The sequence below is a fragment of the Thermobia domestica genome, chromosome 13, assembly GCF_964235325.1.
Source record: "Thermobia domestica chromosome 13, izTheDome1.hap1.1, whole genome shotgun sequence".
NCBI lineage: Eukaryota > Metazoa > Arthropoda > Insecta > Zygentoma > Lepismatidae > Thermobia > Thermobia domestica.
Window position 1 is genome coordinate 139,063,828 of NC_137466.1, and position 16,806 is coordinate 139,080,633.

The 16,806-nt window shown below is 36.6% G+C and overlaps 1 protein-coding gene across 1 annotated transcript in view; it reads right to left on the minus strand.

Annotated features, from left to right (window-relative positions):
* Positions 1-16,806, minus strand: part of LOC145667778 (integrin beta-PS-like) — a 203,661-nt gene that overhangs the window by 102,429 nt on the left and 84,426 nt on the right. The window contains exon 4 of the mRNA XM_081735217.1: positions 10,933-11,017. Coding sequence (XP_081591343.1) covers positions 10,933-11,017 — 85 coding nt within the window. The remainder of the gene's footprint in view (positions 1-10,932; positions 11,018-16,806) is intronic.

Below are 16,806 nucleotides of genomic sequence, written 5' to 3' on the forward strand. Positions count from 1 at the left end.
AAAAACATTCAAAAGAACCCCTTATTCTACCAGTAGTTCAAGGATATACTTCGCTTGTAGAGAATCTGCAGAAATATGCTGAGTTTGAGTCTTTATCCCTTCACCTGACCACTGAAAACTTGCTTACCAAATTTATCGAAAATCAGGGAAATACCATAAAGTATGTCGAACAAGGTTCAACAGACAAAAAATTGACCGACTTTCTCGAAAGAAGAAACCAAGGTTGGATGATGAGTCTAGTTCAGACACATACTATGCTACAATGTTAGAGGATTCTCCCGTCAATGCCGGCTGTGCTACAGCCAGAATTACCAAATTCCATTTGTCCAAACCCGACTTCAAACTTATCTGTATTTTCTGCAAAACCAAAGAAAACGAATCTGAAACGTTTGTTTCAGCAGTCACTTTAAGTATAATCCCCAATATATACGAAAACGCTTTGCTGCTGGGAGATGAAAAAATGTTCACGAAATTAACTTGTAACAGCGATCTTGTAGCTTTAGAGGCGAAGTATCACAAACAGTGCAATGTCAAATTCCTGACGAAAGTACGAAGTGTGAACAAGGCTAAGAATCAAGATGCCAATGATATGTCTTCCAAAGTGGCCTACGGATCCTATTCAAGTGAGCTTGTAAGGTTTATGTAAGATTGTTACTTGTACAACCAAATAGCGCCAGTCTTTCGTACGGCAAACCTTGTGAATCTGGTTGAGAATCGATTACATGAGCTATGGTTTGGAAATGTAAATGTGAACAGGACGCGCTTGAAGGAGCAACTACTGACTTTTATTCCTGGTTTGAGAGAGGACAAGGTTGGTAGGAATATTGTACTTACGTTTGAAGGAGATGTCGATAACGCAATTCGGATAGCTTGTGAAAATAACTCTCTTAGTGATGGTATGTGTCTCGCCAGAGCAGCAAAAATTCTTCGCGATATGTTTCAAGACTGTTTCAAATTTAATGGATCATTCAGTGGAGAGTTTACTGCTGAAAATTGTCTCTCCAACGTTAATGATGTTTTTTTAGGATGTTTTTAGAGGATGCAACTACGGGTGAAGAGCTCGACGCTGGTGGAATGGACATGAAAGATCAGATCAAAGTGTCAAGTGCTATAGAATCTATTGCGCAACTAGTGCGATTCAATTGCATAAAAAGAACAATAAATGGATCCACAAAATCAATTCGTTTTTCCCTTGAACAGAAACACCTTTACCTCTCTATCTTGGCCTCATGCTTCATTCTAAAACTGTCAGCGGTGATGTCATTGATAAACTCTTTCGCTTGGATTTGAGTGTTTCATACAGCAGGGTAAAATCCGTTCTAAATGCTACGACCCACTCAGTGCGTGAGCATTTTGAAAAACATGGTTGTCCCCCAAGTGTTGCAAATAATGTCTTCACATGTGCAGCAATAGACAACGTTGATCATGACTCGTCGTCGAACTCATCTATCAGCGCTTTTCACGGCACTTCCATATCTTTAATTCAATATGTGCCCGAGGACATGGAACTTACGGAGTCTGTAAAATTTGACTTGAACTTCCAATCAAAACAGCAAGTCTGTCCGAACATTATACGACATTGCCGCCGAATCCAAAATTCAGAGCGAAGTTCCAATAAGTACGGTATATAACGATCTGCAAAATGTAGCAGCCGAAATCCAGCAGCAGCTACTCGAGTGGTTCAATGATAGAAGAAGCTTTGCAGGTTGTGAACGATTAATACCATTCGTTCCTTACTTCTCTAAGAAAGAGTTCAATTCTACGAGAAACAAATGTACGACAATCTTTCTTCCAATTATCAATGAAGACATCAATTCGCCATCAGTTATACGACACGCAACAAATATTGTACCTGCCATTGTTCGTAAGGTTAATCCAAACCAAACCCCGGTTATCACAACTGACCAATCTGTTGGTCATGTTAGGTGGTCTTCATATAGAAATGGCCCTAGTGTCTGCTATAGGTACATGGTTAGAAGGAAGTGGATGGACTGAAAACCTTGTTGAAGCTCGTGTCACAACATCGGGGAGAGCAGAAGCATTATAAAAAGCGTCGCACCTGAAGAGAACTCCGCGCGATGGCTGGAAGTGTTTCTATACAACTTGAAGCAACTGCCAGATATGCATCCAACGATGTTCCGTGAGTTCTAAAATGGAAATATATCTGGCTGCAAAACTAAAAGAAAATTTTCCAGGATGGCATATGACCAGTTACATGAGCAGAACAACAATTTTTTTTTCAATCAACCTATCCCGTCTAAGTAAAGGGGAGGGGCTATTGCAATGGATGATTGCTGGACCCGAAGTTGTCCACATGATTGCAGAGTTCGAAAAGGATCGGGACCTGAAATCTAACATCACTTCGAAGGAGTATCATGTAGATACTCCAAGTTTTCATAAGAAATTCGAAAACCATGTCTCTGCCTTTGTTAAAGTGTTTGAGTCACGCGGCAACCCATTTGAAGGTGAAAAGTTAACTACAGTCAACAGCAGTAGAATCAGTCTCCCAGAAGAAAATGCGATGAGCGTCATGTCGATGAATGCTACGGGGAAAAGCCAATTTGATACGTTTGTCGAAGATCGGTTGATCCTTAGAAAGGTTTCAATCCCTGAAGTCATCAAAAGAAACAACCTTCCCTTGATGAGTGCTAAGAAAGTTACAGTTAAGTCCAAAGACAAGCAGAAAATATTAGACCTGAGAAGAGACAGTACTCTTTTTGTCAAGTTGTACGTTGCTAGTCAATCAAGAGAAATTGACATCGAAAAGTTCTTTGCCCATGAAAATAGTTCATGTCCACCTTCCATACTCGACCGCTCAGAAAACCAATAAAAAGTCCGACGTAATGTTCTGTATTGTCGAGTCAAGTGGAATTCCGGTGACCACTGCTCATGAGCCCGACGTTTCTTCGCTCATTATCGCTCATGGGCCCAGAATAAATGTAAAATCTAATGTTGTCATCCCCAAATCTTTCAGTAAGTTACTTGCTCACAGTAGAAACAAAGTGGAACTCTTTGAATTTTTAGCTGAAAACCTGGTCAAAATGGATCTCCCCACCGGGAAACAAGTCATTTACACTTACAGAGGCATGGTAATTGGATCGCAAATGTAGGGCCTTTGGAGCTATCTCTTCCGAATTCCATGATGAAGCCAATGCCAGAGAATACATTTTCTACTACATGTATGGCATAACATGGAATACTCGGGTTGTTCTAAGGTCATGGTAAAAACTGTTGATAGTGACGTGGTAGTAATTGCTATGTATACCTTTTCTAGACTCAATACACTGGAAGAATTTTGGATGGAATACGGCAGTGGAAAGCACCTCCAATACCTTCGATACACGAGTTGCACAACAAAGTTCCACGAGGAGTTCCCTACCTTTAGCCTTTCTTCATGCACTTACAGGGTCTAATACTGTGTCAAGTTTTGCAAGTATTGGTAAAACCACTGCATGGCAAACGTGGATGACTTTCCGAGACGCAGACAAAGCTTTTTCGGCATATTCGCAAGTTCTGGACAACATCTCTGAAGATGACGATACGTTTTTACTCATTCAACGCTTTGTAGTCCTTATGAGCTATTCATCAAGTTCTGCAGAGACCGTCAATGAGGCCAGACGCAGCAGAACAGACCCATTGAAAATATTCCACCAACCTGCAACACTCTGTTGCAACATTTGAAGAGGGCCATCCTACAATGTTCTTTGTGAACAAACTGTCTTCAACGGAACAGTCAACGCCTGGATTCTTGTGAGTGTGGATGGAAAAACACCGCAGATGACTACCAGCTTATCTGGTCGACAAGCCCAAACTTCACCATGGAGAAGCTCAAGGAGTTGATAGCATGTAAGTGCAAACAGATGTGCACGCGTTGTCGATGCGTAAAAACACACAAACTTTTCACTTTACTTTGTAGTTGTGAGGGTCAATGCAGAAATTAAGTTTAATCTTACGAGTTTGTCACTTTGTTTGAAATTTACATTGTTTTCAACAGTTGCGCCTTCCGAGGTAATGATGAATATGGACTGTACATTTTTTCATTGTGAGAAACTGTTGCAATTATCTGTTACCCTCCCTAAAAAAAGTAAAGTAAATATTTTTTCATTTTTGCCAATCAGAAAAAAGAGGGCCTTGGATCCACTAAAAGATGTCAATAACTATTTTTATTTTCATGTTCACTCTCTAGTGGTATAATTTATAATTAAAGATGAATCACTCATAAAAAAGATTATGCAAGCATGCAGCATTGCAATGAATGTGTATTTACTTCAGCTAACTCCTCTTGTAATAACAGGAATGTCATAGCAAAATACATTACGCCAACAACAAACATTTCAACATCATTGCTTTTTCACCCCTTCCACGTTGTCATCGCCATAAAAAAAATTAAATCGAATAAAATTTTTGTAGCTTATTTCATGCTCTTTCAAATGTAATAATTGAAAGACTCAATAAAATGATCGGATTCGAGTCGAAACGCACTTTGTAAAATTCGAGACGAGTCGAACCTGCTCGTAAAAATCTAGACTCGACTCGAATGTCTCGCAAATCTTTCTATAATTTTTAATATTATTTTGAAAAGAGTATTCACTCAGAAACAGCCTTAAAACCAATTCCAGCATTTATTACTTTAGAAAGGTACAGAACGCATAAACTTAATAGTTAATCTTTCGAGATCAAGATGTAATTTTCTGCTCAATTTAGTTAATTAAAACTAATAATTAACTTCGTGATGTTTGATTGTACTTCAAATATAATAATACTAATGATATTTGATTATCAGGTTTGTATAAAACTATTATCCGTAGCTTATATCTAGTTTGTATACAACTATTGCGACAAAGTAAACTTCATAAATTCTCTGGATGAGATGGGGGGGGTGAAAATCCGTCGTGTTCCAAGTGAACAGCTTGTTGACACCTGTACTGCGGAACTGAGACAAGCTGGGGGCGGCTTAATTATGCTCTGGGGAGCATTCACGTGAGCATCCATGTGTCTAGTGGAGCTCGAGCAAGGCACAATTACGGGCGAAGAGTATCGCACACTGCTTGCAGACTACGTACACCCCTTCATGATGACTATGTTTCCCAACTGTAGTGGCATTTTTCGACAATATAATGCACCACGTCACAAGGCCAGGAGTGATGAAGTGATTCGAGGAGCACAGGAACGAGTTCCAAGTGATGTGCTGGCCCCCCAACTCGCCGGATTTAAACCTAATCGAACACATATGGGATGTGATTGAACGTGACATCAGAGCGCATCGCCCCCTTCCCCGGAATTTACGGGAATTAGGTGATCTGTGTGTGGACATGTGGTGTCAACTCTCTCCAGCGACATACCAAGAATCATTGCGTCCATGCCAAGACGCATCACCGTTGATATCCGTGCCAAAGTGGACATACTGACAATTAGGTAGGTAGTCATAATGTTCTGGCTGATATGTGCGTATACTTTAACTCGTATATTTTGTCTCGACTCGAATTTCGAGATGTCTCGAATTCGAGTCGAGTCGAGACAGAAACACATTTTCAAGTTGAGACAATATTTTCTCGAGACGAGTCGAGACAGGCTTAAATCTCGACTCAACTTGACTCGTGCTCATCTCTAGCCATTTTGATGAATTGATTAGCACATTATATATGATATCTCCATTATTTATGGACCAATTTTCATCGTATTTGTCTCATTTTAAAGAAAATTAAATTTGCAAGAAAATATGTTACCAAAGTGTTTCGTCTAAATCTAATGGTTTGCGATTTATTTTAGTTTTTTTAAAATAAAAATCTACTCATTAAATTAAGAAATTCTTTAATAACTCGGACACGGTGAGTTTCAGAGGAAGGACTTTGGTATCATGTTTTGTTGCAAATTACCTTTAAAATGAGCCAATTTTGAAGAAAATCGGTACTTAATTAACAGAGATACAGCTTGTTTCTTAAATCGACTTCTCCGCTATTTTGATGACGTCATGACATGAGTTCTGGACGTTGGATCGCGTGTGTCCCGGCGGTTTTCTGTTCTTTCGTATACATATAAGAACTGTGTAATATTCCAGACTGGTAGACGGAAGTGAAGTATTTTTACACTAACTGCACGCACCATAAGGGCATTGTCATAAAGGAGTTCGACGTAGTAATGGAACTACTTGGGTTCATTTCTGTGGCCTTGGGTTTCTAGTACGGATTCAATTGCCTAGTGGTACATAGGACCACCCAAGTGGCGTATTTAGGACGGCTTCCGGACTTAACCCCCCCCCCGAAATTTTATTATAGTAAATGAAATATCTTGCAGACTTTTTACATTTCCAGGAATAAGTTAGCAAAGACCCCCGAAAGAAAATCGTAAATACGCCACTTGACCACCCTCTATAAATTTTGTCTGGTATACATTGGCCCACCTCCTAAATCTTCCAAGGGTACATTGGACTATTCCCTTAAATTTTGGAAATTGCCAAAACTAAAAATTTGACATGTAGTGTAGGGAAGGTGTATTCACAGCTCTAAGTTTGGTTGGTTTTTCCCGTTGCCTTTTATGAATAAAAAGTTGCAAAAAAATCCATTTATTTCATGTGTTGAAGCTTTACCGTATTATATGGTTATATGTGCCAGTACAGTAATCTATTATCTTTCATAAAACGTGAATATATCGACGCATCCACCTTCGTGACTAAGAAGTTAGCGTACGCGCCTTCGGCGTGGGAGACCCGGGCTCAATTCCCGGAGGGAGCTCATATGGTTGGGATTCCACGTTAATCGGTAGGTCCCGTCTTATATAGCTTCGCTGCTGAAAGGGAAGTTACACTCCTAATCAATTCAACTCATTCACGCACCCTCTTAAATTTTGATTTGATTGAGTTGATTTTAACCTCCCTTTCAGCAGCGAGGCTATATGAGGCGGGACCTACTGATTAACGTGTAATCCGAACCATATGAGCTTCCACCGGGAATCGAACCCGGGTCTCCCACGGAAAGTCGCGTACGCTATCCGCATAGCCACAAAGGAGCTCTCTTAAATTTTGAAAGCGGTACATTGTCTTACCCCTTAAAGCCGGGTATAGTGAAAAGCAAAATTTTGTAATTGTTATGTAGGGCTTGAATATGTATATTTGTAAATTTGGTTGGTGCTGCTTGTTCTCTAAATTCTAATATTTAAAATTTGGATATTCTTGCCCTATATTATCCTCCTTGATGAGACTTCATTATATTATCTGCTTATATAGAAGTATATAGTCATATCTCTTTAATAGGGAATGGGTTCGTTGACATTTTCATTTAAAATTTGGGAATGGTACATTATGACACCTCTTAAATTTGGAAATTGCCGAAAAATATATAGTGGTAAACGTACTCTAAGACTTGAATATGTACACTCATGTCCAAAATTATTGTCGCATGTCTATAAGTATGTTGTCGCAATATATGTTAACGAATTCGCCCGGTATTTCTTATATTGTTTGTATGTATATAACGGCAAAGACACATATGTGGCAAATTTCATGTCAAAAGAGCAGTAAATAAGAACAATAAAACGAAAATAAAACTTTGTCCATTTAGCAACATTTTGTTTTTACTTATTCTAATTTTCGTACTTATAATTATATTCCTATGAAATTTACCACAACGATACATTTCCGATTACACACATAGTATCAGTATTAAAAGTACCCTGCAAAATCGTTATCAAATTATATTCTTACAAGAAGACAGTTATAGATATGCGACAATCATTTTGGACATGAGTGTATATCTGTAAATTTGGTTGGTTCTCTTTGCTCCTTCTATAAACACAAAAATGTCAAAAATATATTTAAAAGTAACACTTTATATTTGGCGGGAAAATTGAATTAGAATGAGGCGAGAACTTTTGGATGTTGTGCGTAATGTTCATTAAGTTGGCCCCCGTATTCATTGTAAATCATCATCTTCAGTGGACCTTGAGACACTCTTCTTAAATATCGGGAGGAGTACACTTGACCCACTGTTAAATCTTAGAATTTCAAATAATAAAAATTTGAAATTGTTCTGCACGACTAAGTTATATACTTTTGTACATTTGGATGGTTTAACTTGTTTTCGTTCATAGGTAAAAATTGTTAAAATTAAAATTAGATGATTTTAACAAATTTTATTATCTCAGGTATTCACTCTGAAACTTAAGTACAACTAATTGTTTAAGATCATTTATGCAATCTGATTGGTTGATCCTTACCTCTGATTCACAATGCTACACTTTGAACATTAAGGATTTTTAATGGAAATTTATCTTTGGGTACAATTTGATTAGTTGATTACTGTATTTGACTAACGTCAAATATTAGAGGTGAAATCGACATTTAAGGCATTAAATCTGATCAGCAATTGATAAAACCGGTTGATATACAATAACATTTTTTCACACTTTAAACCTTAGAGTTTGTAACCATGACTCATACATAGTTTAAGGCCATTGATGGAAAGTTAATTGAAATATTCTTTTTTCTTCTAGTCCTTAGAGAAATCTGATTAGTTGATCCTTGCCTCAAACCTCAAATTTCAGATTTAAAACATTTTAAGTATTTGTTGTAACTTACTGATGTACATCAACAATTTCGCACTTTGAACCTTAAGATTGGAGGTATAACTCACAGTCTAAGTACGTACATTGATGTGAAAATTTAGGACTTAAAAGTAGTTATTGAAACTGATTGATATTCAACAGCAACAATTTCACACTTTCAACTTTGGTTACATAGTCTAGGGTCATTAGTGCAATGTTGTTCTTGGTGCAATCCTGTTCGCTGATCACTTTCAATCTTCATTTTAAATTTTTTCAAAACTTTATGTCTTTTTTAAATTTTTAGTTTAAATATATTTTTGCAGTTTGCTTTTTCTCAAATGTTTACTTAGAACATTGGTTGAACTTCAAGATTATAGTCACAACTCATACTGTATGGTAATTGGTGGAAAAATTTAGGGCTTGAAACATGATAGGTAATTATTAAATGAAATAAAATGAAATCAAACCTTTAAGTTTTACATCCCATGATTATGTCGACTAGAATAAAGGAGACGATGATTATGAGAAATTAATGAAATGGTGAAATGAAGAAAGTGGGAGGAAACGGGAGAACCTCCAGAAAACTCGCGCACATGGTGTTCGTCCAACACAAAGCTCACTTGGCACGATCTGGGATTGAATTAAGGACCTCATGCACCAGAGATGAACATTCTACCACTGAGCTACAGCAGTCCCGGTAATTACTAACCCTCTTCATGGCAATGTGTCATTTGTGATACATTACGTCACAGCCTTTTCTAAATAAAACATGTAACTAAAATGTGCAATTACATCTTATTTTACAACTAATTGACACGGAAATCGCATCCAATTTTTTTTCTGAGGAACGCATATCTTCTTGCAAAAAAAAAAAAAGTTAAAATCGATTGACATGCGAAAACAATAATTTCACTTTGCATTTTGGTTACAACTCATAGTCTAAAGTTACTAGTAGAAAGTTATTTTTGGTGCAATCTGATTGACGGATCATTTCCAAATATTTTTTTTTCAAAATTTAAAAAAAGAAATCTGGTCATTGATGGAAAGTTATATTTGGTGTAATTATATTTGCTGATCACTTCCAAATCTTCATTTTATTTTTCTCGAAACTTTTGCTTAAAATTTTTGGACTACTGGTTTTTCTTAACCTTTAGTTTATTTTTTAAACCATTTTCTAATGAAATGAATGGAAAATTATCCTTGTTAAAATTTAATTGTCTTACCAGTTTTCAGACTCAATTTACAACTTTTATAAAACTTTTGTGTATAATTTATTGATTATTTTTTAAAATATTTTGAAGCTTATGACTTGAAATCTAATAATTAATTATTAAAATCGATTAACATGAAATAAGAGCAATTTGAAAGTTTTGAACAATAGGGACAAATCATAGTGTAAGTTATTTAGTGGAAAGTCATCCTTGATTGACTGATCGCTTTCATAAGTTTCTTATTGTAATTTTACACAAGTTGAAAGTTCATGAAGATTTTTTATTAAATTTTTAGTTTAAATTCAAGAGCTATTGAAAGTTTTTAACACTTTCCTTCAAATGTTAGTTGAAAATTTTGAAAAGTTTTTGAAAATTTTTAAAGATCATTTATTTAAAAAATTTGAGCACTTCAAGTTACTCATACTTCATTTGTGACCTAAGAGAACGACCGGATCCGCCATGGAGGAAGAATACTCAACTCTGATGCGTCGGGTCCCTGGTTCGATCCAGCCCATGGCAAATGAGCTTTATGGTGGACTAACACCGTGTGCGGAGGTCTTCTTGAGGTTCTTCCGTTTTCCCTGCCTTTAATATTCCATTATTGTCATCTATCTCGAAACACCGTCTCCTGAGCCTCGGTGCATAAACGTAGGACTTAAAAATTAAAAAAAAAATGGGGAACGATATCAACAATCCCATGAGACGTTCCAATGAATTTCTAAAAGAATTCTTAAATATGATACAGAGGGACCCAAGTGGTTTAGTGGTATAGCCCTCAACCCGTGGAGTACCTAGTTCGATCCCAGCTCCCGCCAAGTGATCTTTGTGGTGTACTGTGGATTTCTTCCCACTTTCTTCATTACACCGTTATTGTCCATCTCATATTCATTCCACATTTATAATCCATCTTCTTAGCCTCGGTGCATAATCGTGGGAGGTTAAACTTTTTAAAAAATATGCAACTTATAAAATTCATATTTGAATTAAATTTTGTGTTAACAATGGAAAGCTTCTTAAATTATACATTGAAGAATCATTCCTGTAGACAAGTCCATGCATAGATGAATATTGACAAAATCATTTTCTTATTTTACTATTCTACTCAAACTTGTAAAAATTAAATAAATAAGATTAAAGTCACTGATAAGAATAATGTTTTTTTTTAAGAGAGTTATGTACGTACCGAAAATTTTGTAGTATTTAAATCAAGTGGCATGTGGTTCTTGAAACCGTACGGTGGCGCACATTTAGAACAAGGTTCCTTTAATCTGTAAACCAAAAGTATAATTAATTCTACAAAGAAGAAACTACAACTATATCTAATATAAACAATAACCTATATTGCTTCTTTTTATTGGCAATTTCCCATGTTACAAATCACTTAGTTTAGCTATTAGGTGTAGAAGTATTTCATGTTAATAGTATTGTTAGGCTATATTTGAGATTAGAGTCGATTTACATTATCGAAGCTACACAGATTAACTTACAGTCGTTTAATCAATTTACATTTCCTACCACTAATGTGCTGAGAAGTTCGTGAAGGGAGAGAGCTCAAACTCCTAAATCCATATAATTTCAGGTGTCAGTATAAATATCTTAATATCGTAAACGTTTATTTTCACATAATGTCGTATTCAAGGAGGGGGTTAAAACCCTTAAATCTTCTGCATACGACACTGCTATACACAAATGATGAAAGCAATAAAAACATATAGTTTAATTTAATTTATTGACATATAACACAACAGGCACAGGCCTAATTAGTGTTGCATACTATATTCTTTATGCAGATTACATAGATTAATAGAACTATTGGTAATAATTACATTCGGCTTACAGAATTAATAGACTTCTTAAAACTATTTACGTCCACTGCCAGTACGTTAAGGTTGAAATTTTCTTTGACTAACTTATAGGTTGCACTAACTCTCCATGTAGATCTGCTTAAACGTTTGTTTTCGTTGTCGTACAAAAAAAATGTATTTTTCGCATCAGTGCGCAATTTAGTGGATGGTGCTTGGATATATATTTGTTCGTTAAGATCAAGACAGTCTATTTTGCCATGAAAGAGTTTGTGTAAAAATAATAAATCAATATTTCTTCTCCTGAGTTCTAAAGTTTCAAATTTAAAATTTTCAACAAGATTAATGTAGCTTTCAAATTTCGGGTAGAATTTTGTTTTCTTAAGTGTAAGAAGCTTTAAAAACTTATTTTGAGTACGCTCAATCAAAGATGAGTATTTCTGTAAATTAGAGTTCCATATCATCATCATAGGTATTCTGCCCTTACTAGCAGGTCACTTGCAGCTGCTGAGAAGCTTCTATGCTCCATGGACCTCCGCTGTCCTGTTCGTCTTCACGTATGATCTTCCAGTTTTTATATTATCCATTAATTGTAGTCTCCTTCGCCCCTTCCTCTTCTTCCCACCACCATACCCTCCAGGACGTCCCTCATGATACAATTTCTCCTTAGGCAATGTTCCAACCAATTTTTCTTCCTCTTCTCGATAATATCTAAAAGTGTTCTTTTCTCTTCCACCATTTCTAACACCCTCTCATTCGTTTTCCGCTCGACCCAACTAATTCTTTCCATTCTTCTCCACACCCACATTTCGAATGCTTCCAGTCGTTTTTCATCACTTTTACGTAATGTCCACGTTTCCGCCCCATACAGTACAACACTCCCACACGAAGCATTTTATGAGTCTTTTCTAAACTCTATTCCAGGTCCCACAAGGGTTCCATATAGTACTACAATATTCTAATTTCGAACTGACGTATGCATAGTACAGCACAATTAAAGCTTGGACATTTTGAAAATCTTCACTGACTCGATAAATATATCCAAGATTTTTGTAGGCTTCTTTGCAAATAGTTTCAATATGTTGAATGAAGGATAATTTTGAATCAAAAATAACTCTCAAATCCCTTATAAAATCAAGCTTTTTCAGTTTTTCCCCTAATACTGAATAATCCTATTGAATATATTTTTCTTTTCTAGTGAATGTTAAATAACTGTATTTATGAACATTTAACTTAAATTTATTGTTTTTACACCAAATTTCGAGATTTTCTAAGTCATTCTGAAGTTCTAAACAGTCCTGAATTGTTTTAATTCTGTTGAATATTTTAAGGTCATCAGCAAAAGTAGATTTCTGGAAAATTGAAAGCACTCAGGAAGATCATTTATCGCCAAAATGAAACGTAGAGGTCCCAGATTTGAGCCTTGAGGAACTCCAGATGTTGCGTGAAAGATTTGAGATTTGTGATTTCAATACAGTACGGTTTGTATATGATTTTGAAGGTAGGAAGCAAAGTATTGCAGAGTTGATTTCGAGAAGTTAAAGGATGTCACTTTGTTTAAGAGAATGTTGGTCAATGACGTGAAATGCTTTAGAAAAATCAGTATATATGACATCTACTTGTTCTTGCTTGTCCTGTTCCTTCGAAATGTAGTCTGTTATTAGTGCAAGATTTGATACAGTAGTTCTACCCTTCAGAAATCCATGTTGACTGACAGACAATACAGATTTAACATGGTCCATTATTCGGTCATGCAATATACAGGGTGCGTCAGAAAAATGTATACATACTTTGAACCGTCATAAAAACCGTATTTCCTGTGCTACAAGGTTGAATTTCTGGGAAAAAGTAATGTTATCTTTCTTCAATAAGTGGTAGCAGAATTGTCGCTCTAGTTACTCAACCAGGGATGCCACTTTTAGTGATTTCGTACTAGATTTAGTGATTTTATCATTGAACTAGTGATTTAGTACGTACTTCGCCTAAACATGCACAATCTAGTGATTTTTGGCGTTTCATTTCCCATGCAGATAAATGACAAGGAAATGATTTTGGAAACAACAAGGAAAAATGTGTTTCGGTTCAGAATCTTCTGTTCCACTCTCAGAACAACCCCTGCCGTGAAATGACCATGGGTAAACAGAGAGTATCTTTGACCCTCTGCCTCTTTATGTTCGCCGATATGAGATGAGATTGTGAGTTACTTATCGTGAGCAGATACGTAGATTTCTGCAGTAGAGAAATAATAATTCTCTGCTTCTACGCTTTGTCACGTACGGAGGCGCTGGCAGTATCATTCACTTTGCTTGTTTCCAATGATTTTAAAGGAGGAGGAAACCACACTAATATACGTATTAATAAAATGTACCAGCAAATAAGCGCAGTACCGATGAAAGTTCCATCTGTGACGCACTTGTTGAGCATAAATCTTTTGATATTGTCACGTACAAGCACTCTAAACATGTCCTATCTTTTCGTATTATCTGTACAATTTTTAACGTCACTACTTTCTCACGAGAAAATTTTTGGCACATGGGATTTGAAGTCTGGACACTTATACTTTCTTCTTGCGCTAATGAGTAAACTAATTTAGATTTCTAGGAAAGACATCAATAAATAGGAAGGTCAATATTGCTAACCGCCGCTGTTTGGTACATTTTCACAAAGTAAGATAAACAATACAATACGTACATTTTCAAAACAGTTCGTTGGAGTTTTATATTAGTTTAGTTAGCAGTTTCGTTCGTATCTTGTGGAGTGTGAATCCTTCATAGGCTGTTCTCGTTGTTCATAATATCCATAGTGATTCCCCAGAACTTTCAGTTTTTTTTTCTTTCATAAAAAAAAGATGGATATGTCTTCTGCAGGTAGGTGGGCTTTATATTCACTTGATAGACTTACGTATTCATTTTGTAATCAGTTCTTAATATTGAGAAGTTATTAAAAGTCACATTTGTGCTAATCGTTCAACGTATTCCAAATGATCTGCTTCTATGTAGTATATAATAACAGCATTTCTGTACTAAGAACTACAGATGTAAAGTTAACTCAAGTAATCCAGAAGCGGCTCTTGAGGGAGGTCACATGGTAAATGTTTAAATTTTATTGCTAAGCTAAGGGAAGAAATACATAATGTATTTATTCTTGCATACATTATAAGGAATTAGCGCATGGGATAAGTTTCATTTTCTTTGCTTGTAGCAATAAAATTATAATTGTTACCAGTGTGATTCCTCTCGATAGCCGACACTGAATTATTCGCTTTTCGAACCCCCCTTCATTGTCCTGTTCAGGATACGGGAAATTTTACGGGACACTAGGGAGTAGGAATAGTATCTAGCCGTTATAGTTTGACAAAGTTAATTCAAATTCTCTTCCTCTCCATATATATATATATATATATATATATATATATATAGTTAACATTTAGTGATTTTCCACTCTCTAATCTAGTACTAAATGTTAATTGTTCGTTGGCAACCCTGTACTCAACCCAGTTAGTGGCAAGGAAGCAACTGCAAGATGGCGGACGTACGTTTGAACTAAAGTTGCCACGAGACGAGACATTTATCGTGTCTCGTCTCGTCTCGTCTCATAAACGAGACGGGAAAGAACCCTTTTAGACGAGACACGAGACGAGACAGACTACTTGTCCCGTCTCGAAAACGAGACGAGACGGGACGTCTCCTGAAATGTCTCGTCTCGTCTCGTGTCTCGAAAATGAAAACGCTGGCGAGAATGGCCGAGATTGAATTTGCCAGTGGTCATATAGATTGCAAAAGGAAAATCCCCTTTGTGAGAAAACATGTTGAAAAGCCTTCGTAGGAAGGTGTCCTCTGTCTATTGAATGAAACAATCGTGATACATGAGCTTCCAGGAATATCATCCTTAATGTCTTGTCCCCAATTCCCCTTGCTGTAAACTGAGGAATTTTCAATTTTTTTTTTCATTTTTGGCTGGAATGATGACAAACGAAATCAAAGACAGGGAAGATTTTTACAAGGTCAAGAAACCGAACTACCACCACCATCTATTCAATTTGAGAACTGGGTAAGGTCTACACTCATTACAGGCTGTAGTTAAAAGTTCTGGCTGAGATGGCGGAAGAGAACAGAACAGACTATACTTGTCTTTATTCTCTGATGGCGGTATTCTTTTTGCTATATGAACCGAAAACGGCAATTGAAGTATGCCATCTTGCAACTAAAATTTTGTCTTCTCTCTCTCTCTCTCTCTCACACACACACACACACATACACATAAAAACACACTTTTACCATTTTACCAATCGCTCGCTTATTATACAGCAGTCATGTTGTAAAATTCACCTCTTCGTTTGGAATGCGAGTGAAGGACAAAAAAAGCAAAGATATTATCGACGAACCCTTCAAATTGTTTGCTTTCAGCAAATTTATGATACTAACAATAACACTTTAGGTGAAGAGGTTTTACAGGGGGACCTTTGTTTTGTTACGCGGAAATGTTTGATTTGACCAGAGTGTGAAATTGCCCTGGTGTTGAGAGAAGGGGAATACTTCCCTTTCCTAGTGAATAATATTTATTAGGACCTGAATTATCTTCAGAAATGGTTTCTTACAGAGTGTAAGGAACATTTGGTATAATATTCATGGAACTCCGTTGAAAGCAGAAAATATCATGAGAATGATCAAAATTCGAACATTGAAGAACATAATTAACAGAAAAGAAATAGGATACCCAAACCATATTTTTAAACCTGCAATAAAATGTATATCCTATATTTTTACTAATTCCTTACTCCCATGAAAGTATCCTGGGGTGGATATTCTCTCCAATTTTTTCAGACTGAAATCCTTTTATCCCGTAGGATTTCGCCCCCTGACACAATACGAAAAAACAAATGCTCTTAAAATCCATACACATGACCCTTCCGGGACTCAACCCGGGGCCTTCAAGCCGATGGTCTATCGCCGCAGACCGCTCGGCTTGGTATGAAGATGTACGTTGTATGACTGCGAATAGATCTCGACAATATAAGAAACTTTACTCCAAAATGGCCACCCAAAAATCAACTTTTTTTTTAGACCACTAGCTAATCTGGGTGTACTGTCATGAGTTTGTTACACAAACGGGGCAACCACCACATAGTAGCACACACATCTCGGTTATGGGAACAGATTTGAACCATGGAGGTGAAGACTGGCCCCAAGCATTCTTTCGTCCGATGTATCGTTCAGCTCCCATTACTATGGCACTTCAAGTAGAGTTTACTGTGC